Source organism: Geotrypetes seraphini, chromosome 11 (genome assembly GCF_902459505.1).
Source record: "Geotrypetes seraphini chromosome 11, aGeoSer1.1, whole genome shotgun sequence".
In the NCBI taxonomy this organism is placed as follows: domain Eukaryota; kingdom Metazoa; phylum Chordata; class Amphibia; order Gymnophiona; family Dermophiidae; genus Geotrypetes; species Geotrypetes seraphini.
The window spans coordinates 64,826,060-64,853,511 of NC_047094.1; the positions used below are offsets into that span (position 1 = coordinate 64,826,060).

Consider the following 27,452-nt stretch of genomic DNA (forward strand, 5'->3'; position numbering starts at 1 on the left):
CAGGGGAAAGGAAGGGAAATGGAAGGGGAGGACACAGATGGAAGATGGATGGAGAAAGAAGGAGACTCTAGCAAGCGAGTTATCAGAAGACAACCAGAGCCTGGGACCAACATGATTTAAATAATGACCACACAGCAAAAGGTAGAAAAAACCATTTTATTTTCTGTTTTGTGATTACATGTCAGATTTGAAATGTGTATCCTGCCAGAGTTGGTGTTAGACCACAAACGTGAGCTAGGATTTAACAGAGAGAGGAAAAGTCTTTTTTGTTTGTTTATTTTAATAACACCACAGCACCAATGTGGGTAGGAGAGGGAAAAGGGGGTGAAGAGGCTATAAAATAAACCCACCAGTATGTTTGAAAAAAATACCAAATTGGGCAGGAAAATTGAATCGAATTGAAAATTCAATAGGCTGAATCAAATCAAAAATTTTTTTTCCTGAATTGGGCAGCACTAGTTTCTATCACCAATATGACTGAAATCTCTTTTCTCACACTGGCCAACAAAGCCCTTCTGGCTAACCCAGCAACCTACATCCCATTGGCAGTACTGCCAAGTCTGTTGGGGTAAGGATAACAGATCATCCCTAAGGATGCAGGCCATGGACTGCCTCCCAGGGGATCAGGCTTACCTCATCAATCTTGCCATTTGTTGGAAGTAGAGAAATAGTAAAGGATTCCAGCAAGCACTAGTTCTTATACTAGTGATGGCACAGGGAAAGTTCAGATTCTCTGTCTCCATCTGCTGGTCAGGAAGAGTCATAATCCATTTGTGCAAACTGGTCTAACGTAGGGATGAGCAGCTATGGTCCTCGAGGACCACAGTCCTGTTGGGTTTAAGATTTCCACAATGAATATACATGAGATATATTTGCAAACAATAAAAGCAGTATATACAAATCAATCTCATGCAAAATTATTGTGGAAATCTTGAGTACCCAACTGGGTAGTGGCCCTCAAGGACTGTATTTGCTCACCCCAGATCTAACAGGATGATGAGGAATACTCTTAAAAAAACAAAATTCAGGTTTTTCTAAATTCAGCTGTGTTCAATTACTTAAAGCTCAGAGACATTTTGCCTATTTTTGTTAAATAAAAGCACAATTGTTCTGTTTCAGAGACTTTGCCTAATTCATCATGGCACATCAGCCATTGTTAGTCTGGGGCAGATTTTGTATTTTCATAGAATTCTTCTTTCATCAATAAGGAACATCCTTTACAAATTCAGAAAATTTTATTGGCTTAATATATGTTGTCAAATTACTACATTTAAGCACTAAGGCCCAGATTCTCAACAGGACACCCAAACTTGAGTCCTGGGGCCCTAAAAACCCACTTAAAAGGAAATTAAGAGAGGAAATGTGGCACTGGAATTACGGCTATGGAGGCACCTACGACTCCAGTAACCATGGCCAATGCCAAAGAATATGCCCCCGTAGGTGCAATTCTCAAGACAGGTAGGTGCGCGTGATTGAAATGCAAGTGGTGCTGTTTCCAGAAGCGCCGGCTGATGAAGGTTCTGGTAAGAGAATAATCCCACTAATTTTATAACATATACCAGGGTTAATAAAAAAAAAAAAAAACACCCAAAAACCCTTATACTTCTATTTTATAAAGACAAGTTATGTATTTAACTGACTTAATTCAAGAGGCTCCTACAATAATCACCAGCAGCACACAAACACTCTCAAAGCTACATCTGATTTAAGGTAAGGGGGTGCTGAAATTCTGAGCATTCTTTTGTCACTGTAGCTGAAAAGTGTTATTTGGTTAAGTGCCAATTTTCAGAAACAAAAATTCTCTGTTTTTGACATTGTTCAGATCATTGATTGAACCATATCCATGTCATTCTAGGATGGGCTGAGAACTTTTCAGCACACCATCAAAATACATAGAAATAAGAAAATATCTATTTTATTGGACTAACAATACATTTTCTGACTAGCTTTCAAAGATATACCTTCTAAAGAAAAAAAATCTAATTTAAGGAAAGCACAAATATGTGTGTGAACTCTAAAGCCGGCATATTATAAAATAAAATACATATCAACATAACAGCTCCATCCAAATGAAGAATACCTATGGACAGACCTCTTAAAAAGTAAACATGCTCCTTTTGGCATATGCATATACATCCACAATTTTAAAAGCCATTTCCACAGGTAAAACATGACACACATAAAAATGCTTTATGAAATTATGTTCAATATGGTTAAAAAAGGCCACAGTGGAGACCTCTAACACTGCTTAGCAAGAGAGAGCCTTACTTAAAGCTATCACTATTAATAAGATGCAGGCAGCAGTCCAGCAGCGAGATGAGGGATATCCAGTTTTTGCACTGTCCCATGTACCATATTGATGCATCTTCTTGTCCAGTTTGTAATGTTTTGACTAGATTGTAAGCTCTTTTGAGCAGAGAGCGTCTCATCTATGTTTTGATGTACAGTGTGCAGTATACCTAGTAGCAAAAAGGGAAGTCATTTTTCAAAATTGCACAACATATAATAAATTACAGGAAAGCATACAGTGCACACACAAGTCCATGCTTGGGAAATTTCTGATGTATTTACTAACTAGACACACGGCAAACTGCAGCTGGGGAAAAGGGGAGCTATTTCCATAGAGATTTCCGTGGAGGGATCCTGAGTCCTTAGTTCCCGAGTCCCGGACAACGTCAATACAGAGACTCAAGGTAGGTCTGCTACCGCCACGAGAGCAAACCGGAAACAGCAGCAACTTTTGCCCAAACCCCCAGCCTCGGTCCAGCATCCGCTCCCTGCCACAACTGCTTCCCTTTTCGGGCCCCGCCCCTCTCCGCTACGACTTCCTGTTTCTCTATCAGGGCGGGATGCGGCCGAGGGAGCAAGAAGTTGCGTCAGAAGGGGGCAGGACGCCGGAAAAGGAAAGTTGGAGGGATCGATCGCTGGCGGCTCTGCACGAATTTGAAGGTAGGACCCGGGAGGGAGAGTTTGAGACTGAGGTGTAGGACCGTGGCCAGCGGGGAAGGGAATTACATGCTGGATTGGACAGAGCGGGAGAGAGAGATGGCAAACCGCAAGGGAGGTGAGGAGTCCAGTCTTGTCTAGTGATTGCGAGGTTCAGAGCTGCCAAGCTACCCATTCAGGAGGGAGTCGTTGGTTAGTCCAGGATTTTTGCCAACCGCATTAGGTGCATTAAGGGGACCTGCAGCACTAATTTCAAAGGATAGAATCATGGACTACACTGCTTTGGGATGTAAATTTAAAGCCAGGACCGAACAAAAACCCTTCCTGCAGGATTGGATAGCTTGGCAGACTTGATGGGGATGGAAGATCCTAGCAGGTATATGTTAGATTCCATTGGGGATGGGTAGAATTTCTGTTCCTGTGCAACTCTCTCTGGTCATATATGAAGAGGTGTGCTTGGTGATATCTCTGAATTTAGCATAGATCCCTTGAGAGTCTGGTGATAGCAAGCATGCCACAGGCTTACTAATACCAATTCTATAATTGAGGCAGCCATTAGTACTTAATGCACAGGTGCATACTTAATAAGTGCTAGTAGCTATTTTGCCAGTACCCACTAAATCTAGAGTAGGTGTTTACAAAGGAGGCATAGGTAGGGTGAAACATAGGCAGAGCCCCATAATATTCTAAGTTCTATATAACTCTGCTGCGTTTAAAAATGTCCCTGTGTACACCAGGTGCCTAAATGTTAGGCGTGATGATAACTGGTTATGCTAGTACTATATTCTGTTACAGAACCTAAGCAGTTAGGTTTGGTTAAGGAAAAGTCACCTTCTGTATGACCTTGTGGTGCCTAAATGGAGCCCTCCCCCACAAATAGCGTGGCATGTTTTGAGAGAACATTTACAAGTTCTGTGTAATAGACAGGAGATAAATCATAAATGACTTGACTTTTTTGGTGGCTCTAACAATATTTAGGAACTTCAGAACATCGTGTTGCATCCAGGCTTAAGAAAGGGAGGAATATATATGGACAGTATTGATTTTGATGCTCAGGAGTATATTATGTCTCTTTGGATTTTTATAATGACAGATTAATAGTATGGGAAAAGATCTCTGTAATAAAGATGCAGGGCAACTAACTAATGATATGAAATTTTTATGTTGTATTGTTTTGGGTCTACCATAGGAGAAGAATGAGTGATATTCGCCATTCACTGCTGCGACGAGATGCACTTAGTGCTGCTAAGGAGGTGCTTTATCATCTGGATATCTATTTGAGCAGTCAGCTCCAGAATGCCTCACTTTCAATTGGGGATAAAGGTTGCACTGAGCTTCTGGAGGAGTTTATATTACAAGTTCCCAAAGAGCGTAACTGCCAACCCAAAGTAAGTTTGGGCAGTGCTAGTAAGCCTTTTCCAGTGACTACCTGCTGGACACTGTAAAGTTAACTGGAGACATAACAATGGTATCTATACAACACACCCAGACTGTATACTTGGTCAGAGGAGAGACTAAAAGTAAAGGATATGTAAATGCAACATACCATGATGCCCAAATACATCAAAACCAGCAATGAACACCATCTGAAGCTCAAGTATGGCTAACCATCACAGAAACACTCCAACTCTGTATAGTAACACCATTATTAAAGCTCATATGTTGTAGCTAATGTATTATACTGAGGCTCATGCAAACTGCTCTGAATTGAATCCCCTAGTCATTAGTAGCAGTATAGAAGCTTTCAATAAACATTTATCTCATTACTTTACATTACATTACATTAGGGACTTCTATTCCGCCTATACCTTGTAGTTTAAGGCGGATTACAAAAGAGCTAACTGGACATTTCCAGTGAAGTTACAAAAGTATTGGTTGTTTTTTTTTTTGGTCACAGATATCATCCACATTTGCTTCATGCCTTACCTACAATGCTCCTGTCCTTTACTCTATCAGAAGCATTGTCTGGGCTGATGCATTTGGAATTTTTGTCCAAAAGAGTTAAATTTGAAATTCAGGCAAAATTAAAACAGTGTTTTATGCACTGAAGTTTGCTTGGGGGGGTTCTAACTCTTTTCCTCTCAAACGTTGCTGAAAATCAAAGCCTTACCTAAAAGATGTGTGTTCATGTATGTAAGCTGGCTTGTAGGGTTTTTTAATGGGGAGGGGGGGTTCTTACTATTTGTGATTCTTAAATTTTGTCCTAACATCCAAAATTCTAGAATAAATGCTCTAATATTCCTCAGGGAAAGGGCTAGTTTTTTAGAAAACAATCTATAAACAAGTATCCCAAGTGGTAGTGATTTATAAATAGAAACAAACTAGCATACCACTATAACCATAAAGTGCATCACACTATTTTACTACGGTCTCAGAACTGGAGCCTACGCATAGTACTTTTATCACAAACTCGAGTGATCAGCGTAGCGATTTAGCTCCCTGCTCCAATCATTGACCGCTTAGATTTAAAACATGTAAACTTTAATAATTTAATTCTAAAATATTTTTTATAGAAAATTTTTTTTAATTATATATAATTTTAACTCTTTTTGTAAAAAACCTCAATATCAGTGCAAATTTGTCCACATTGTATGCACTATTCAAGGATTTGAAAAAAATGACAAGCTACTTATCTTAAGCTGCGCTTGTCTCTGGATACATTTTTTCAAGCAGTGCTTAAGTGTTGCACAAGCCAGTATTGCACAAGCCGACGTGGCCAGCGTTTCGCGGACTCACTGCTTGTCCGCTGCTTCAGGGCCAGCACTGCGGCATTCAATTAGCATTCAGTTTCAACGTCAACGTTTGAAAAATTTGACGTTGAAACTGAATGCTAATTGAATGCCACAGTGCTGGCCCTGAAGCAGCGGACAAGCAGTGAGTCCGCGAAACGCTGGCCGCGTCGGCTTGTGCAATACTGGCTTTTGCAACACTTGAGCACTGCTTGAAAAAATGTATTCAGAGACAAGTGCAGCTTAAGATAAGTAGCTTGTCATTTTTTCAAATCCTTGAATAGTGCATACAATGTGGACAAATTTGCACTGATATTGAGGTTTTTTACAAAAAGAGTTAAAATTATATATAATTAAAAAAAAATTTTCTATAAAAAATATTTTAGAATTAAATTATTAAAGTTTACATGTTTTAAATCTAAGCGGTCAATGATTGGAGCAGGGAGCTAAATCGCTATGCTGATCACTCGAGTTTGTGATAAAAGTACTATGCGTAGGCTCCAGTTCTGAGACCATAGTAAAATAGTGTGATGCACTTTATGGTTATAGTGGTATGCTAGTTTATTTCTAGTTTTTTAGATAAACATGATGAGAAAACTCTGACTTTTATTATGTTTTGTGTCAGAGGCTGAACTCTCTGCAGGAATTTCAGCTTCTTGAGATCATGTGCAACTACTTCCAGGAGCAAAGCAAGGATTCTGTGCGCCAGGTTATGTTCTCCACCATATTCAGTCCACAAGGCAACAAAGCTGATGACAGCAGGATGGCTCTGCTAGGGAAGCTTGTCTCAATGGCTGTGGCTGTCTGCAGAGTCCCTGTCTTGGAGTGTTCTTCTACATGGCTGCAGGTAAGTTTTTATATGGGAGGGAGTCAGAACCTGTAATGTACATGTCAAAAATAACACTCTTAAAAATAAATTTGCACTGATGCTAACATCACAAATTTTGATTATTCTAGATCAGGGGTAGGCAACCTTGGTCCTTGAGGGCCACAACCCAGTTCAAGATTTCCCCAATGAATAAGTATGAGATTTAATTGCATGCATTGTCTTTATCGTATGGAAACAGATTTCATGCATTTTCATTGAGAAAATCCTGAAAACCTGACTGGGTTGTGGTTCTTGAGGACCAAGGTTGCCCATTCCGGTTCTATATGGACATTGTACTGGGTGAAGAAAAGTATATTTGTTTCTTTGATACAGGATTACACACACAAGAAACTCAGGAAAAACGTGACTCCAGCAGCCAACACTTTAAGCCTAAGTAGTGAAAATGTCTTTTGTGAAGTTTGCATGACTTTAGCTCCATCAGATGAAAATGTAACTCCCTGACCACAGAAGGATGTATCTTCAAATTTAAATACTACTTGGAATTAGATACAGCTTTGATTTTTGATTCCAAAACTATCAATGTGGTTGTCATGGCTCTCTTCTCTTTGTTTCCAGAAAAGGAGAAAGGTCTAAGCTATCTACCAAAACTATAAAATCCATGGCCCCTTTTTACAGTCTCCGTCCTAGCACAAAAGAGATAGCAGTACTGAAACTTAAGAACATAAGAGTTGCCATACTGGGACAGACTGAAGATCCATCAAGCCCAGTATTCTATTTCCAACAGTGGCCAACCCAGATCACAATTACCTGGCAAGGAGTAAAACAGATTTTATGTGGCTTATCCTAGTTCAATAATGGCTTATGAACTTTTGTTTTAAGAAATTGTTCTGTAATGATTAATGTATTTCCTTTTCTCTCATTTTCTTTGTGAAATATATACAGTCAAACCTCGGTTTGTGAGTAACACGGTTTGCGAGTGTTTTGTAAGACAAGCAAAACACTCGAGCAAATTGTGCCTCGCAAACCGAGCGTTGACTCAATTTGCGAGCCCCCACCCCCGACGACTGGCATTGCCACCCCCGCCTGTGAGCCCCCTGACAACCAACATCACCCAAACCCTTACCACAATCTAACACCGGCACGCAGTACCAACCCACAGGATGTGCCGTTGCCGGAGATCCTGCGGGAGCCAGAAGGCCTTGAGCATATACAGATGCTCAAGGCCCAGCCCAGCAGAAATCAGCGGCAAGAGGCAGGATCTTCCGGCACGTCCTGTGGGTTTGTGCTGTGTGCCAGTGCCAGATCGCGGTAAGGGTTTGGGTGATGCCGGTTGTTGGGGGTGGGGGCTTGCAGGTGGGGGTGGCGATGCTGGTTGTTGGGGGTGGGGGCTCGCAAATCGAGTCAACGCTCGGTTTGCGAGGCACGATTTGCTCGAGTGTTTTGCCTAGTGTCTAGTGTGGAATGTATTTTCTTCAGTATATTTGTGAGATAGATACTTACAATTTGTTCTTTATATTATTTCTGTGTTCCTCACATTTAGCATAAATATGGAAAGGTGAGGGTTGTTTTTTTAATTAAAAGACAGAAAAATACATTGATAGGCAAACATGTAATACACCATGCATTAGGTTAACACTTAACTGCTGATCTCTCTGCAGAGGACTCCTGCTGTGTATTGTGTTCGCTTAGCAAGAACCTTGGTGGAAGATTACTGTAGCCTGCTTCCTGGATCCATACAGATGCTAAAGCAAATATTCAGCACCAGCTCCCGCTTTTGTTGTCAGTTCATTACAGCTGTTACAGAACTTTATGATCTCTCCTCTGGTGAGTGTAGCTAAGACAAGTGCATATCCCTTCCAGGATTTTGTGATCGCCATGCAGTATACCCAAGGAAACACATCCACGCATCCCCCTAGACCTGTTTTATTCTCTTAAGCTTTTTCATAGGGCAGACCTGATACTGTACCTGCGTGCTCCTACCATGAGGCCAAAGTCTGAGAGTTATATGCAAAAAAAATCAGCAGTGTGCTGTTCTCGGCATGCTGCCACCATTTGCATTACCCATTAACACAGTGTTTGTGTGTATTAATAATGATTAGGCCTGGTAAGTAAAATTAAACTACTACTCTCTGGAGACACAATTGATAGAAGACATGAGCTTGCCTCCTAGTTCAGTACTCCTTCACTTTTTGGAAGGACATGTTTGACACAATGAGGGTAATTTTTAGGCTTGTGTAACAGTATTATGCACCATAGGCAAGCCTCCAGCTTTGTTCCCCCTCTGAAATACTGATACTTATTCTTTCTAATAAATTACCAGACAATTATTAGAAACATGGGGGTTTTTTTTTCTAGAGTCTAGGGTAGGCTATAATAGAGACACTTCAGTTTTAAGGGAGCCTGAAAATTGGTGACAAAAGACAAATTTCTCTCCTTCCCATCCCTAGTGTGTCCAGCATTCCTCCTCTTCCCCCCCCAAGCCATGATGACCAGCATTTCTCCATCCTGCCTCCCCTGATAAGTGGTATTCCTCTTTTGCACCCTCCCCTCTACCTCATTCTATTTCCTTGCCATGAATGGATTTTTCTTCTTAGTCTCTTCTCCCGTCTGATGGCAACATCAAGACTATGGCACTGAGTCGTTGCAGGGCCATAACCTTGGTGTCAGCATCAACTATTCAATGATGCTTGATGGCCCAATTTTGGGATTGAGTGATTTATCAGGGGAAACTAGGATTTGGATTTTAGACTAAATTTACAGGTTTTTCAGCCCTTAAGTGTGTGTATGGTGTGTGTGTGTGGGGGGGGGGGGGGGTGATTATTAGAAAGATTATGGTAATTAAGCTTAACAGTTGTGATCACCTCAGTAAGTCCATTCCTAGAAAAATTATGTAAAAATGCATAATTTGATGTCGGTATTTTAAAACTGTGTGTATATATGTAATAGCACATAAGGCAATGTTATAAACCATTTGTTGCATGTAAAGCAAAATTAAAATGCACAAAAAGGCAGCTCTTAAAATTGTGTGGGGGTATATGTGAGTTAAAATTAGGTACACTGAGGAAAAAAAACCTGTAATTGATATGGATATCATGTAGGTGTTGCCAGGGAAGAGCAGCAGCGGAGTTGGGATCTATGGCATATGCAATGGGGCATATTTTACATCTTCAGAGCAAATGTAGAATTGTGTGAAAGGAGCACATATGCACATCTTGGCTTCATATACCTTGGATAGTTAAATGCCCGATACAATCACAGAACCAGATATGCCTGGGAATTAACCATTAGTTTCTAGACATTTGTTATGGCTTACATTTTTATTTCAAAAATATGTCCTAAGTACTTTCAAAATAGAACATAATCTACCTTTTCCCCTTAGACTGATGTCTAATTATCTTACAACATTATAGCCTGGTATGTAAAAGTTAGCATTTAAATCCATTTATATTTAACTAATTTCCATGCTGGAAAATTGGGTTTCATATGACTCCTCACATGCACATTACAGTGCACAGCTGGAAAAAACCAGGAAGTTGTACTTTGGTGATTTACTATACTGTATATAATTTTAAATATATATAATTCTAAATACCATTGTTTAGATCTTAAAATTGTATGTGCTCATATTGGAAGTCATTCAGATAAATGCATGCATGTGGAGGCTATATACATATGAGGTTATGCGCATATCAACAGGACAGTTGTATAAAAGTCTGTACATAAAACCCATAGAAATGCCATTTTAAAATTACCCCTGATATGATATAAAGTTTAATTTGTTAAATCTTCACTAAAATGCAATTATCTCTGTCTCATTTGCAGAAGACCTCATTCCTCCAAATGACCTTCTTGAGACTGTGGTCTCCTGGATCTTCGAAGATCCCAGGCTAATTCTTATCATTTTTTTAAATACGCCAATCGCTGCCAATCTTCCCATTGGCTTCCTTGAACTGACTCCAATTACAGGATTGATTCGCTGGTGTGTAAAAGCTCCCTTGGCCTACAAAAGAAGAAAGAAGAGCTCTCATGCCAACGGAGTCCCAAGCAGTAAGATGGGTAAGGAAAGCACTCTGGGCACGGTCACCGACTGCCACACTTTGTACTCCAAACTACACTTGAGTGTGCTACAGGTACTGATGTTGCTGCAGGTACATTTGACAGAGAAGAACCTCTATGGACGCTTGGGACTGGTGCTCTTTGACCATGTGGTTTCTTTGGTCGAAGAGATCAATAGACTTTTTGAAGAACTGAATCCCTTGAATGTAGCACAAGAGATGGAGCTGTCATTGGACAGACTGGCACAGGCACTGCAGGTGGCCATGGCTTCAGGTGCTTTGCTATGCAGTAGAGGTGAGTAAAGATGGTCACTTTGACAGACATCAGCAGTGCCCCTAACAACGAGTTCTCATTAGTAGCAGCCGAGTAAACAAATCTTCTCTTGGGGCCTATATAGCAAATTGTGGTCATGCTTCCAAAAACGCATGTAAAACAAGTTTGCACCCCAATGCCACAATCAAATAGCATGCAAACATGAGAGAGCACACCAGAAGCATGCAGCAGCCTTTATTCTGCATACAAAAAAATGATGGCACTTGGCCTCTGCTGGAATGTTATCTTACTCTGCACATAATTATTCTGTACATAAATAATGTTATGGTGTCATTTGAATGTTAAACAAGGGTGGAATGAGGTCAAATTAAGAATATTGCAGAATTCAAGAGGTGTAAGTATTTGACCACAATTTATTTATAAAATTGCCTAAAATGGAGGACAGTTCAAGCTATGTAGAAATGAATTGACGTGGTTGTGTTTCGACAAGGATGCCATGTCAGGAGCAAAACATTCAAATGGAATATATCCTGTTCAAGTAGGCTGGAGACTTGAACATTGAGGCCAAAAGAATTGCCAGAATGGATTCTCTTTCCTACATGATTGGGCTAGAGACTCCGTTCTGTGAATTCAAATAACAGACGAGGAAAAGCCATGTAAAAACCAAATATGTTTATTGACAGAGCTTCCATAGTCTGGGAAGAGCAAGCCCTCAGAATTCCAGTGCTCTTCAAAGAGAGAAAACAAGGCAAAGAGATTTATACCTTATGTGACATCATTTGTAATAATTATCATGCTTTAGAATACAATGGCACAGTTGATCACAAGACTTCATTTCCAAAAATGCCTTACATCAATGTTAATATTAAAAGTCCATTCTGTTAAGTTTTTAAACCCAGCAGGTGGCAGTATTTCACTTTTCTTCCTAAATCACTTTTGATCTTTGATCTTTCAAAATATCAATCATGCCAGTAAAAAGCCCTACTTCCTGCAGATACATCTTAACTTCTGTATGACCTTCAAAGTAGCATTGTATTTTTTAATCTATAAGAAACAGATTCTCTGTAAAACACCCAAATTTCCTGTTCCTCTGAGAACCTTATCCCCATGGATGTATGTGAAGGATAGTACATCAATCTATGTCTCTTAAGAGTCACAAAATCAACCTTCTGAACTTCCTAGCATTAGCTGAAATGTAGAATCAGCAATTTAGACAGGGAATGCCAATCTGTGAGCTTAATCTCTTTATTACAAGGCTTCAAGGCTGAGTTTCCAATGTAATGTGCAGATACTGTATTTTAATTTATTCACATAATTTTGATTCATTCACTATCTCAGTTTTCATATCATCGGTGACAACTGTCACACCTGTAAATTCCTAACATCTACTTTGATGCTAAACCATCAGTTCATAAAAGCAAAAGAGAAATAAAACTGCATCCTCCTGAGGAACTTTCAACAATGCATTTTGAATTTCAGGAAGTCATTGCTTCTTTATCTCAATTACGTCTGCATCTCCTCCAATCATCTTATGATGCCTTCGAGTTATCTGCCCGAGTGGCTGCTTGCTCTGTAGCTATGCGTCATCTTGCCTGGCTTCGTACCATTGACATGAACTCTAACCTTCAAGACCGCTTGGCTAACATTCCTTGTGAGGGCAACGACCTCTTTGATGAATCCATCGAGGCAGCCACCAAGAAATTATCTGACCATGAAAAATCATTTGTTTCTATAGTCAGACCTAAGCCAAAGCCAGTCCTGCTAAGCCGGCACAGCCTGCTCTTATCTATTAAAGGCGTTTTGCTCCGAAGCCGCTCCTTATACTCGCCCTCCTCTGAAAAACCAGCAACCTTAGAAGCAACAGAAACCTCAGCCTTCTGCTGCATCTAAGGCTTCTCAGCCTTTTTGACTGTTTGCAACAGAGCATAACCTCCACCGTTCTGTCTCTGTCTCCTTTTCCCCCTATAAGAGGTCATCTCCATCATTTTTACAACCAATGGACGATAATTACATCCGACCTCTGGGTGCTTACCATCATCAGGGAAGCATACTCTCTTCATTTCACTCAGGTTCCACCAGAGCTTCCTCCAAGAGAGTATCCTTCCAATCCATCCAGACCGCCCTTCTTCTTCAGGTAGCTCAAGCTCTGCTTTCTCTCCATGCCATCGAACCAGTTCCCTTAGAACAGCAGAACAGGGGGTTTTACTCCCGTTACTTCCTTGTTCCAAAGAAGACGGGCAATCTGTGGCCCATTCTGGATCTCAGGGCTCTCAACAAATTTCTAGTCAAAGAAAAGTTTTGAATGTTGTCCCTGGCATCTCTTTATCCCCTTCTCGAGCAGAACGACTGGTTATGATCTCTGGATCTCAAGGAGGCCTACACTCATATTCCCATTCATCCGGCCTCCCGTCAATACCTCAGATTTTGGGTGGGGAATCTGCATTATCAATACATCGGCCTGGCTTCGTCTCCCAGAGTGTTCACCAAGTGCCTGGTAGTGGTAGCGGCAGCTCTCCGAAACCATGGTCTTCAGGTATTTCCCTACCTCGATGACTGGCTTATCAAAGATTCCACCTCTCAAGGGGTTATTGTAGCAACCCAACAGACTACCTGGTTCCTACAAAGTTTGGGATTCGAAATCAACCTCCCCAAATCTCAACTTCAGCCCTCACAGAATCTACAATTCATTGGAGCTGTTCTGGACACTGACCAACTCAGAGCATTCCTTCCACAACAACGTCTGGAAGCTCTTCTTCAACTCTGTCATACAGTGTCTTCCCGCTCTTCCATCTCAGCGAGACACATGATGGTACTTCTGGGTCACATGGCCTCCACAGTACATGTGACTCCTTTTGCCAGACTTCACCTCAGAATTCCTCAGTGGACCCTGGCATCTCAATGGACGCAAGTTTGCGATCCTCCTTCTCTACACATTTCAGTCACTCCTTCCTTGAAGAAGCCTCTCTGTTGGTGGATGCTCTCTTCGAATCTTTCCAGAGGCTTGCTTTTTCAAACGCCCCCTCATCAGAAGGTCCTCACAACAGACTCTTCGACCCAAGCTTGGGGTGCTCATCTCGATGGTCTCTGTACTCAAGGCCTCTGGACCAGTACGGATCGTCAGTGTCATATCAATCAGTTGGAACTCAGAGCGATCCTCAAAGCTCTCCATGCTTTTCAACATCTACTTCACGACACAGTACTCCTCGTTTGGACGGACAATCAAGTCGCCATGTATTATATCAACAAAAAGGGAGTGACAGGGTCTGCCGCCCTTTGTCAAGAAGCTCTGGAGGTTTGGGACTGGGCAAACCGCCACAACACCTTCCTCAAAGCTGTCTACATTCAAGGGGCAAAGAATTGCTTAGCGGACAACTTGAGTCGTCTACTGCAACCTCACAAATGGACTCTCCATTTCTCGCCTCTTCGTCACATTTTTTCACAGTGGGGAACACCACAGATAGACCTCTTTGCAGCTCCCCACAACTACAAACTGCCTCAGTTCTGCTCCAGGATATACTCTCCTCACCGCCTCGAGGCAGATGCTTTTCTTCTGGAATGGATGAATCTTTTCTTCTACGCATTTCCTCCATTCCCTCTTATTCTCAAGACTCTCGTCAAATTGAAGAACGATCATGCCACCATGATTCTAATCGCTCTTCGGTGGCCGAGACAACCCTGGTACTCCTTTCTACTTCAACTAAGCAGCAGGGAGCCATACCTTCTACCAGTTTTTCCTTCTCTGCTCACACAGAGTCAAGGATCTCTGCTTCATCCCAACCTGCAATCTCTATACCTGACAGTCTGGTACCTTTCAACATAACCCCTCTTCAGTTTTCTCAATGTGTAACAGACATTTTAGAAGCTTCTAGAAAGCTTACAACTAGAAAATGCTGTCACCAAAAATGGACTAGATTTTCTACATGGTGTTTTTTCATCATAAGGAGCCTCAGCATTCCTCCTTATCTTCTGTTTTGGACTATCTTTTGCACTTATCCAATTCTGGCCTCAAGTCTACATCTATACGAGTCCATCTCAGTGCAATTGCGGCTTTCCATCAGCCTATTGAAGGAAAACCCCTCTCTGCTCATCCTGTGGTTTCCAGATTCATGAAAGGACTTTTCAATGTCAACCATCCTCTCAAACCGCGTCCTGTGGTTTGGGACCTCAATGTTGTCCTTACTCGACTCATGAAGCCTCCATTTGAACCAATTGATAAGGCTCATCTGAAGTATCTCACTTGGAAAGTGGTGTTTCTCATTGCCCTCACTTCTGCTCGACGAGTCAGTGAGCTGCAAGCTTTAGTTACTGACCCACCATTCACGGTGTTCCATCACGACAAAGTGGTTCTTCGTACTCATCCTAAATTCCTCCCTAAAGTGTTCTCAGAATTTCATCTCAACCAATCCATTGTTCTTCCAGTGTTCTTTCCAAAGTCTCATTCTCACCCTGGAGAAGTTGCTCTTCATACTCTGGACTGTAAACGTGCTTTGGCCTTCTATTTGGAACGCACCAAACCACACAGAACTGCTCCTCAACTTTTTGTCTCCTTCGATCCAAATAAGTTGGGACATCCTATTTCTAAGCGTACCATCTCCAACTGGATGGTGGCTTGTATCTCATTCTGCTATGCCCAGGCTGGATTACCTCTTCACAGTAAAGTCACAGCCCATAAAGTCAGAGCTATGGCAGCTTCAGTAGCTTTCTTCAGATCTACACATATTGAGGAAATTTGTAGAGCTGCTACTTGGTCCTCGGTTCATACCTTCACCTCACTATTGTCTGGATACTTTCTCCAGACGGGATGAACAGTTTGGCCAAACAGTCTTACAAAATTTATTCTCCTAAATTGCCAGCACTCCCACCATCCCATTCTGGTTAGCTTGGAGGTCACCCATATGTGAGAATACCTGCCTCCTTGTCCTGGAATAAAGCACAGTTACTTACCGTAACAGGTGTTATCCAGGGACAGCAGGCAGCTATTCTCACAACCCACCCACGTCCCCTGGTTGGCTTCTCTGCTAGCTATCTGAACTGAGGAGACGCGTCCTACTCTGGGCGGGAAGGCACTCGCGCATGCGCGGTGCGGGCGACTCGAAACTTGGGTTTCTTCAAGCAAGTATGCTTGTGAGGTGTCCGCATCCGGGCTTCGTCGATGATGTCACCAATATTTGAGAATAGCTGCCTGCTGTCCCTGGATAACACGTGTTACGGTAAGTAACTGTGCTGTATGGCCCATTTTCTGTTTAAACAGATACCACAGTAATTGTAATAGCATTAAAGGAACTGCCAGACTGAGAAGGATAACATAACAAATCTTTTATATATTGCATCATCCTCGCAGTTCTGTGCGGTTCACAATTCTAAGATACTGCATGTTTGCAGCGAAATACAATTCAACCTATTTAGGTACTTTTCCAAATAATAGAAACATAGAAAATGATGGCAGAAAAGGGCCACGGCCCATCTAGTCTACCCACACTAATGACCCACCCCCTAACTTCCTCGATGAAGAGATCCCATATGCCAATCCCATCTTTTCTTAAAATCTGGCACGCTGCTGGCCTCAATTACCTGTAGTGGAAGATTATTCCAGCAATCAACCACCCTTTCGGTGAAGAAATATTTTCTGGTGTCGCCATGAAATTTCCCTCTCCTGATTTTCAACGGATGCCCTCTTGTTGCCGTGGGTCCTTTTAAGAAAAAAGAGATCTTCCACCTCGATACTGCCTGTGGCATATTTGAACGTCTCTCTCATGTCTCCCCTCTCTCTGCATTCCTCGAGTGAGTATAACTACAACTTACCCAGCCGTTCCTCATACGGGAGATCCTTGAGTCCTGAGACCATCCTGGTGGCCATTCGCTGAACCGACTCAACTCTCAGCACGTCTTTTTGATAATGCGGCCTCCAGAATTGTACACAATATTCCAGATGCGGTCTCACCATGGATCTGTACAACGGCATTATGACCTTGGGCTTACGGCTGATGAAGCTTCTACGGATACAACTCATGATTTGTCTGGCCTTGGATGAAGCTTTCTCCAGTTGATTGGCAGTCTTCATGTCTTCGCTAATGATCACCCCCAAGTCACGTTCTGCTACAGTCCTTGCTAGGATCTCACCATTTAGGGTGTAAGTCCTGCAAGGATTTTTGCCACCAAGGTGCATGACCTTGGTTTTTATGGCATTGAAACTTAGTTGTCAAGTCTTTGGCCAATGCTCCAGCAGGAGTAGGTCCTGTGTCATACTGTCGGGCATTGAGCTTTTGTCGGGCACTGTGCTTTTGTCTATTGTGCTTTTGCCTACCATGTTGCATAGTTTGGCGTCATCAGCGAATAATGTAATTTTACCTCGAAGCCCTTTAGCCAAGTCTCTTACGAAGATGTTAAATAGGATCGGGCCCAAGACCGAGCCCTGCGGTACTCCGCTGATCACCTCCGTCGTATCGGAGAGGATATCGTTTACCACTACCCTCTGAAGTCTACCTCTAAGCCAGTCCTTAACCCATGCAGTTAATGTTTCACCTAATCCCATCGAACTCATCTTGCTCAATAACCTACAGTGTGGGACGCTATCAAACGCTTTGCTGAAGTCCAAGTACACGACGTCTAGGGACTCCCCTATATCCAGCTTTCTTGTTACCCAGTCGAAGAAGCTGATCAGATTTGATTGGCAGGACCTTCCCTTCATAAAACCATGTTGATGGGGATCTCGTAGATTCTCCTCGTTCAGGATTGCATCTAATTGGGGTTTGATTAGTATTTCCATAAGTTTACTCACTATCAATGTGAGACTCACTGGTCTGTAATTCACAGCCTCCATCTTGCATCCCTTTTTGTGTAGTGGAATGACGTTAACCATTTTCCAGTCCAACGGGACTCTTCCTGTACCTAGGGAAAGATTGAAGAGCGCGGATAACGGTTCCGCCAGGACGTCACTCAATTCCCTGAGCACCTTGGGGTGTAGTTTGTCTGGTCCCTTAGCTTTGTTCACCTTGAGTCTTGATAGCTCATAGTAGACACTGCTGGGCGTAAACTCGAAATTTCAAAATGGGTCTTCTGAGCTTTCCCTTGTCTGCAGCTAAGGGCTGGATCCTGGCGCCTCGCAAATGAAGACTGAGCAGAAGTATTCATTTAAAAGTTTGGCTTTATCGGAGTCCGATTCTACATAGTTCCCGTCGGGTTTCCTAAGGTGTACTATGCCTACTGTGTTTCTTTTTCTATCACTAATATACCTGAAGAAGATTTAATGATTTCCTAAAACTTAAATATGAGTCAGGTCTTAGAATCAATGTGCCAAAATTATGATCCCAAAAGGCCACCTGATAAGCCAGAATTTGATTCAAAAATCTTTTATATTGGCAACCCTTTACTGATGGAAATTCAAATAATCTAGAGCCTTGTACAGAACGCAAGGTAACTGCAAACTTAAAATGATCAGGAAGATAAATCAGAACCAGACCATTTATTATTTTATAGCACTTGCAGCCAAACTTAAAAAGTATTTTGGCCTGTATCTGTAGTATTCCGAAATATGATCAAATTTATTTAAGTTGAATATCAACCTGATAGATATATTTAGGATGATCTGCATTCTTTTGATGTTCTTTTTACTTGTATCTAAATATATCAGGTTACAGTAGTCAAGCGCACTTAAAACTGAAGATTGAACTAAAAGTTTAAATCAGGGGTGTCCAATACATCGATTGCGATCGACCGGTAGATCGCGAAGACAAAGTGAGTCGATTGCGGAGCCCATCCCGAGCTCTGTGATAGACTCACATTGCTGGTTGGCTCGACGCTTCTGCAGGGAGAGCTTGGGGCGGCGGTGGCTTGGGGGACTGTTCCCCGATGGCGGCGGCAGTGGCTTGGGGTGGGCAGGAAGAAAGAAAGAAAGGGGGTAGGCAGGGAGACAGAAGGAAAGAAGGGAAACAGAAAGAAAGAAAGGGCAGGAAGAGAGGAAGAAAAGTTGAGGGAATGAGGTCTGGAGGAGAGGAAGCATACAGGCTGAAAGAAGGGAAAAAATATTGGATACACAGTCAGAAGAAGAAAGTGCAACCAGAGACTCATGAAATCACCAGACAACAAAGGTAGGAAAAAATATTTTATTTTCAATTTAGTGATCAAAATGTGTCCGTTTTGAGAATTTATATCTGCTGTCTATATTTTGCACTTTGGCCCCCTTTTACTAAACCGCAATAGCGGTTTTTAGCGCAGGGAGCCTATGAGCGTGGAGAGCAGTTCGGGGCATTCAGCGCAGCTCACTGCACTAAAAATTGCTATCGTGGTTTAATAAAAAGTGAGGGGGGTATATTTGTTTATTTTTGTATGTTTGTTACTGAGGTGACAGTGCATAGAGTCATCTGCCTTGACCTCTTTGAAGAAACCCCGGAATATAAATGATAATTAACATTTTCTCTGCATACAGTGTGCTTGTGTTTTTTTAAAAATTTTATTGTTGGTAGATCATTTTGACTTGGTCATTTTAAAAGTAGCTCACAAGCCCAAAAAGTATGGGGACCTCTGGTCTAAATGCATCAAAAGTAAAATAAGGTCTGATCATCCAAAGCTTCCATAACAGAAAGTGGCATTTTTTAACTAAAGAATTAATTTGAACATCTAAGGTAAGTTCTCGGTCTAGATCAGTGGTTCTCAACCATGTCCTGGGGTACCCCCAGCCAGTTGGGTTTTCAAGATATCCCTAATGAATATGTATAAGACATATTTGCATGCCTGTCTTCTCCATTATATGTAAATCTCTCTCATGCATATTCATTAGAGATATCCTGAAACCCCCAACTGGCTGGGGGTCCCCTAGGATAGGGTTGAGAACCACTGGTCTAGATGACCCCTTAAAATTTTTATTGTCGAAAGGATGGGATACTTCATTTAATTTCATTGAATCTTCTTTAAGCTTGTTAGATGGTGAATTAAGAAATAATTTGTTTTTATCGGGATTAAGTTTTTACTTTAAATCAGTCGTCCAGGATTCCACGGAATGGAGAATAGAGGACAAAAATTGTAGGGTTTCTGCTGAGAAGTTAAGGATTGGCACTGCAATGGTTATATCGTCTGCATAACTATAAAGATTGATTCCTAATGATGATAATTTGGTTTCCAGAGAAGCCAAATAAAGATTAAACAAGATAGAGGGGAAAGGGGGGGGGGAACCCTGTGGAACCCCACTTGAGTTTTTCCATTGCTCTTTGAAACGAACTTGGTAAGTACGACATTGAGGAAATCCAATGAACCATTTCATAACTTGCACACCATATGTTTTTGTGACTATGCAGATGCCGGCTTTGAGGATGTTTGGTGTGTCAGCTGGTGCCTAAGGGGACAAATTCTCTAACCTTTCCTTGATTAGGAGGGATAAACTTTCTAACCTTTCCTTGATTAGACAGGGTATTTCTTTCTTTCTTTCTTTTTTAATAGACAGGGTATTTCTTTTTTTTTTTTTTTAATTGTCTTTATTAGCAATTGCAAAGGGAACATACAACCAGGATCAAAGTGTGTGAAAGAACCATTTCTGTATAGATATTCACTGCAAAAGTTTTATGAGAAGCTTTCAGTAAAGAATCAGGATTGGCATGTGGATACAAAAATTCTGTTAAATGGCATGAGGAGATAAGGCTTGTCTCTGCTTTATGGTAGGGCACTGTGTACTGCTGCTTTCTGGCCTGTACTTGATCTGTTAAGAGGGTTCATAGACAAAAGCGCAAGGACAAAAACACTAAGACAAATGTGCGCAGGATGTCAGCACACTGGATTAAAAGGTAACTTTAAAGCGCTCCGAGGTGGGTGTGTGGGGGAAACCCCTGATTTTACTTAAGTGTTGGCACTGCCATTGGGGGTTTTGGGGGGAGGAAAACCTCCCCCCCCATTAGAGATGAAAGCGTAATTTTTCCCAGTGTTTTAGTGAAAAATTACAGTTTCCTCTGTAAGTGTGTGTGTAGGGGTTTCCCATCCCACCAACGGCAGCGGCAACACTTATAAGTCCCCACACACACCCCTCGGAGAGCTTTAAAGTTACCTTTTAATCTGGCGCGCTGACGTCCTGCGTGCATTTGTCTTGGCGTTTTTGTCTGGCGCACTTTAGTCCCATCACTGTTAAGAGAGAGCTTCTGTTGCCAGAACTTGCCATCTTTTTAATCAGCACTAAATTTCTCTTTAAAACAAAAACCATTCAGTTTTAAGGCCTGTGAATGAATGAAATGTATCATCAGTTTATGTGAGGTGATATTTTATTACTGTGTGTTTTTTTTTTTTTTTAATTCCAACTTTTTTTTTCTCCATTTTCACTTTAGAGAATTTGAGAACAGTATGCGCCAGACTTCCACATAACAAGTAAGAATCCTATATATTATGATGGGGGAGAGGACCTTTTTTTTTTTCCTTGACTTATTTTATTTTTTTACTAGTCTTTAAGCCCGTTACATTAACGGGTGCTAGAATATGTGTGTGTGTCTGTATTTATTTCTTTCTCTCTCTCTCCTTAGCCTGTTTCTGTATTTCTTTCTTTCTGTCTTTTTCCTCGGCTGTCCACCACCACCCCTTGCCTGCTCCCCCTGTCCATTTTCCCTTCCTTTTTCTTCCCCTGTGTCCACCACCACCCCTTCACTAGTCCCCTTATCCAGCAGCAGCCCTTCTCCCTTTGTTTTAACTCCCCCCCTGTCCAGCAGCACCTCTTTCCTGCTCCCCCTGTCCAGCAGGAGGCCTCTCTTCCTTTTTCTGCACCCCCTCCGTCCAGCAGCACCTCTTTTCTGCTCCCCCTGTCCAGCAGTAGGCCTCCCTTCATTTTTTTGCCCCCCCATCCATCAGTACCTTTTCCCTTGTCCAGCAGTACCTCTTTTCTGTTCCCCCTGTCGAGCAGTAGTCCTCCCTTCCTTTTTCTGCCCCCCTGTCCATCAGCACCTCTTCCCCCCTGTCCAGCAGCACCTCTTTTTTGCTCCCCCTGTCCAGCATTAGGCCTCCCTTCCTTTTTTTTTGCTCCCCCATCCATCAGCACCTTTTCCCCTGTCCAGCAGTACCTCTTTTCTGTTCCCCCTGTCCAGCAGTAGGCTTCCCTTCCTTTTTCTGCCCCCTGTCCATCAGTACCTCTTCCCCTGTCCATCAGCACCTATTTTTTTGCTCCCCCTGTCCAGCAGTAGGTCTCCCTTCCTTTTTCTGCCCCTCTGTCCATCAGTACCTCTTCCCCTGTCCATCAGCACCTATTTTTTGCTCACCCTGTCCAGCAGTAGGCCTCCCTTCCTTTTTTTGTCCCCCTCCTTTTTTTGCCCCCCCGCCCATCAGCACCTTTTCCCATGTCCAGCAGTACCTCTTTTCTGCCCCCCCATCCATCAGCACCTCTTCTCCTGTCCAGCAGCAACCCTTACCTCCTTTATTTTTTGTCTGCCCTCCACCGACATCTGCGTAAAGCCGCCGCGGCCTGCAGGCACCGACAGCCTCTGCGGCCTGCTCCCACTCCCTCCTCACCGTCGCTTGTGGTGGCTCCGTGCTCCGTGCTTAACCGCGGCGGTCTACAGCCGCCGACAGCCGCCACGGTCTGCAGCCGCCGACAGCCACTGTGGTCTACAGCTGCAGTGGCCGACAGCCGCCGGGGCTATTAGGCTTCCACCTCTCACTTTTTCCGGTCTGGTCTGGCCTGCTCGCCTTGCCGTATTTTTTTTTTTTGTTGAAACATGCGGCGGTGGCTCCTCTCATGATCCCCACCTGCGTCGGAAGTCCGACGCAGGCGGGGATCGTGAGAGGAGCCACCGCTGCGTCTTTCAAGTTTTATTATATTAGATTTTGTTCAGTCTTATTTCATTTTAGCATGTACTAGCACTAAACAATGCTTTTTCTTTCATTTTAGTGTACATTATTTAGTACACTAAACAAAACAGCATAAAACAAAAATGCGAATCGCAGGTCTCTAAACTCTGCCTCAAACTAAAAACTTGCAACTGTACCTTGGACCCATTCCCCTCCTACCTATTTGAGAAAATTCCCACACAGGCCATCGCATCTCTCACCAAACTTATAAACTCTACCCTTCTATCGGGCCTATTCTCTTCTGAAATGGGACACATTCCTTTGACCCCACTACTGAAAAAATCTGACCTAGACCCCTCCACTCCATCCAGCTATCGTCCAATAGCAAATATCCCTCTCCTAACCAAGATGCTAGAGTCTATCATATCTTCCCAACTTTCATCCTACTTGGAAAGATTCTCTATCCTCCTCCCTTACCGATATGGATTCAGACCCAATTTCAGCACCGAATCCCTATTGACCTCACTAATCTCTAAGGTTCAACAACTTCATTCTCGTAATAAGTTTGCTGTTCTTCTTCAATTCGACCTTTCTGCTGCTTTTGACATTGTCCATCATGATATTCTAGTTTCCAACTCTCCGAGATAGGCATCAACTCCACAGTTCTAGACTGGTTCTCAAAATTCTTACATTCCTGTTCTTACACCGTTAACATGAACGGCACTTCATCCTCCCCCTGGAAACCGACATGTGGGAGTCCCACAAGGTTCACCTCTATCTCCTATTCTTTTCAATATCTATATGTCCTCTCTGAAACTCCTCCATCTATCCCCCCATGAAACACTGTACTCTTATGCTGATGACATCCTTGTCCTCCTCGAGATTGACTCGAACCTCACTAATCTACCCGAGAACATATCCTCATGTATAACGAACCTCCAATCCTGGGCCCTCACTGTACATATGAAACTAAACGAGTCCAAAACAAAACTACTTTGGCTCGGTCCAATATTAGACCATTTACCCACCTCCATTCCATTGTCCTCTGGCCCCACACTTCAGCTTGAGTTCTCAAGCAAAGTTCTGGGCATCATCATGGACTCCTCACTATCCTTCAATGACCATCTCCACTCCTTAGTAAAAAAATGCTTCTTTAGCCTTCATATGCTGAGGAAAGTGAGATCCTGTTTCCATCAAAAACACTTTGCCGTCCTTGTACAATCTGTCATCCTCTCCAGATTAGACTATTGCAACTCTATCTACTTGAGCCTAACTAAGAAAAGCCTCCACAGACTCCAGCAGATACAGAATGCCGCGGCTAAGCTTATTTTCGCAAAAAGTAAATTTGATCACGTCTCACCACTTCTGTCCAAGCTTCACTGGCTTCCAGTAATTTCCAGGGTCCACTTCAAGTGTGCCTGCCTAACTTTCAAGATCCTTCACGGCATTCTTCATCCCGTTATTCCACTATCTTGGAATTCCTCTAATCCTAATTCCACCAGATTAAAACTATCCTTCCCTTCTATAAAAGATATATCCCATGTTGGAAAACTAGGGACTTCCCTCCCCTTTAGAATCACTGAGCTCTGGAACAACCTTACATCCCCTCTCCGAAACTCGAGCTCCCTCCAACTCTTCCGAAAACATCTGAAAACTTGGCTTTTCTCAAAAATGTAACATCCCCCCCCTCTCTGGTACCCTAATGTCCCCTTTATCTTTCTTACACTTAATCCTATAACCCTCCTTTGGAGTTCTTTTCTATCTTAACCCTGTAAACCGTGCCGAGCTCTACGATTGTGGTGAAGATGCGGTATACAAACCTACGGTTTAGTTTAGTTAGTATAGTGATGGATCCATCACTATAAGAGACCATTATAAACCAATTTCGGCTAGGTATGCTTCATCCAAGTTTAATAAATTTTTGATATAATGCTAATCCATAATTTCTAATTTACAATAAAATAGGGGAAAATTTAAACATTCTAAATATATACTGGACGAACAGGACAGACAAAGAAACAAAAGGGAAGTAGGGAGAATTACAATTTAAAAGAAAGGAGGAAATGAAAGGTAAATAACAGAAGGGAGGTAAAGGAGATCAGAATAGGAACAAAGCATCAGCAGAACAGTTTCCTTTGAATTTATCTAAGTTTTGTTCGTCCCTGATATAGGGTGGTAACGAGTTCCAGACAGTGAATGCCGTCGTAGCGAATGAAGAGGCCTGCCACGTACTGATGATTTTTAAAGATGGTACGTGAAGGAGATGCTGAGAAGAGGATCTTAGGGCTCTAGGGGGATCGTGTGGGATTAGGAGCTTTTGAATGAAAGCGGGTTCTTTGGTATTTTGGGTTTTGAATGCTAGAATAGCTATTTTATATAGAATTTGGTGTGGTATTGGCAGCCAATGTGCACTTTTTATTAAAGGGGTGACATGATCAAATTTCTTCATATTTGTTTTCTTGTGTTTTTTGTTATAAATCTTTATTCATTTTTAAAACTCACTATAAGTGTATCATAAAATACAATCATTTTATACTTTAACATTACTTGGAACCCTTGTTATTGGCTATTCAGCAGGCAAAGGAGATACAGGGTATTCCTTATGCAGGTCGGGAATACAAGGTCTCTGCTTATGCAGATGACATATTGCTTCATTTGAGGAATCCTGAAGCTACCATTCCGCATTTACTGGATCTGATTGATAGATTTGGAAAATTCTCTGGTTATAAAATAAACTGGAACAAATCGGAGGTTCTTCCACTAAATGTATATTGTACAAAAGGATTTCTTCATATTGTAATGATTTTGGTTGCAGTATTTTGTATCAATTGGAGGCATCAAATGTCTTTTGGGCAGATTCCTTTATATAATGAATTGCAGTAATCAAGTTTGGATATGATAAGAGAGTGGATTAGTATGTTGAGAGAGTGAGGGTCCAAAATATTTGATAAAGATCTTATCATTCTAAGTTTGAAAAAACAATTCTTTACTACTGTGCTGATCTGTGGACGGTAGGACAATTTACTATCTATTATTACTCCAAGTATTTTGGTTGTACAAACTGAATTGATTGGTGCATTATTAATGGTGATGGGAGATGTAAGCTGTATATTTTCCTTCCAAGGAAACAGAAGACAGTTGGTTTGGGAAATGTTAAGAGAAAGCATAATTTCGCATAGCCATTGGCTAATCATGTCTAATTTCAAATTAATGAGATTAATGTCCACGGGGCAAGAAGCATCAATGGGGTGGATAATCTATATATCGTCTGTGTAGGTGAAAGTGGTAAGACCTATAGACTGACATAGTGTCAGTAAAGGGGACAGATAAATATTAAAGAGTAGGGGAGACAATATTGATCCTTGAGGAATGCCAAAGTTATTTTGGGTGATTGATGATGTGGAGTTGTTAAAAGAGACCATGAAAGTGCAGTTTGAGAAGTAAGAAGTAAACCATTTGAGGACTTACCGTAGCCAATCTTTGAAGTAGAAGTTGGTGGTCTATTGTATCGAATGCCGCTGAAAGATCTAAAGAAACAAGAATAACTGATTTGTGCTGATCCAAAAAGTATTGTATGGATGTGATTAAACCTACTAGTGCATGTTCCATAGAATGGTTTTTGTGGAAGCCAGTTTGATTAGGGTGAATCTGAGATTTGGTTATATACAATTTTTTCCAAAGAATATGGGAAGAGGAGGACACCTCTTCCCATATACAGTCAAACCTCGGTTTGCGAGTAACCCGGTTTGCGAGTGTTTTGCAAGACGAGCAAAACATTCTCACAAAACATGTCTTGCAAACCAGGTATTGACTCGATTTGCGAGCCTTCCCCCCTCCCCCTCCCCCGATAACAGGCATCGCTCCCTCCGCTCGCAAAGCCCCCACCCCAGCTTGAACCGGCACCCCCCCACCCAAACAACTTGAACCTACCCCCCAGTCTGGCACCGGAATGCAACCCACATTGTGCTGGAATATTGATTGGACTTAGATTTTTTGAATTTTGAGGACTTATTTATGAAAGAGGAAGATGAATGAAAGATTTTTTCACTATTTATGTTCTTTCACAGCTTTTTTTTTATTTATTTGATTAGCTTTTGTGGAATTGCACTACACATAACTGAGACATGATGATGTATCGGGTGAACTCGCTCGAGCTTGAATAGTCTTTATGAGAGTGTTTTTTAAAAAAAAAATTTTATTCATTCACTTTTCTATACTGTTCTCCCAGGGGAGCTCAGAACGGTTTACATGAATTTATTTAGGTACTCAAGCATTTTTTCCTGTCTATCCCGGCGGGATCACAATCTATCTAATGTACCTGGGGCAATGGGGGGATTAAGTGACTTGCCCAGGGTCACAAGGAGCAGCATGGGTTTGACCCCACAACCTCAGGATGCTAAGGCTGTAGCTTTAACCACTGCGCCACAAACTCTAGCCCAGGAGACACTGATTGAGAGTTATAAGCAATGTTCCCTCTAATTTTTCATAGGCTGTGTGCGCAAAAAATTTCATCTGTGTGCATTTTAAAGAAAAACTAAATTTGTGTGCGCTATAAAAATGATTGCCAGAGGGCCCGGAGTTCAGTTATGGGCAGGTCTTTGAGTTTAGTCTCAATTAACGAAAACACAATGTAATTTTAGTTACACTTTATGTTAGTTACACTTTATGTAACATAAAGTCTCATTTCAATAAACATAAATTATGTTTCATTGAAATGTTTCATTGAGCGCTACCTATAAATAAGGTATCGTTGTACTTTATACTTAAAATTTAGAAAATAACAGCAATTTAGTTTTCTAAATGCAATGAAGTTGCTCCAGATTAGACCACACACCCCGAGTATAAAATCCCTCTCTAACATCTGGGAA

At 41.9% G+C, this 27,452-nt stretch overlaps 1 protein-coding gene across 3 annotated transcripts in view; it reads left to right on the forward strand.

Annotated features, from left to right (window-relative positions):
* The first annotated feature begins 2,792 nt into the window (after positions 1–2,792).
* C11H7orf26 (chromosome 11 C7orf26 homolog) overlaps positions 2,793–27,452 on the forward strand; it is a 38,731-nt gene continuing 14,071 nt past the window's right edge. Inside the window, exons 1-7 of one of the 3 annotated variants that reach the window (XR_004536494.1) lie at positions 2,793–2,949; positions 4,136–4,334; positions 6,301–6,522; positions 8,163–8,328; positions 10,327–10,854; positions 21,138–21,177; positions 24,756–24,834. Coding sequence is in view for 2 of the 3 variants with exons in the window: in XM_033914776.1 (XP_033770667.1) it covers positions 4,143–4,334; positions 6,301–6,522; positions 8,163–8,328; positions 10,327–10,854; positions 21,138–21,177 (1,148 nt within the window). In the remaining variant the exon portion in view is untranslated. The other 2 variants (XM_033914776.1, XM_033914777.1) reach the window with 2 other exon arrangements.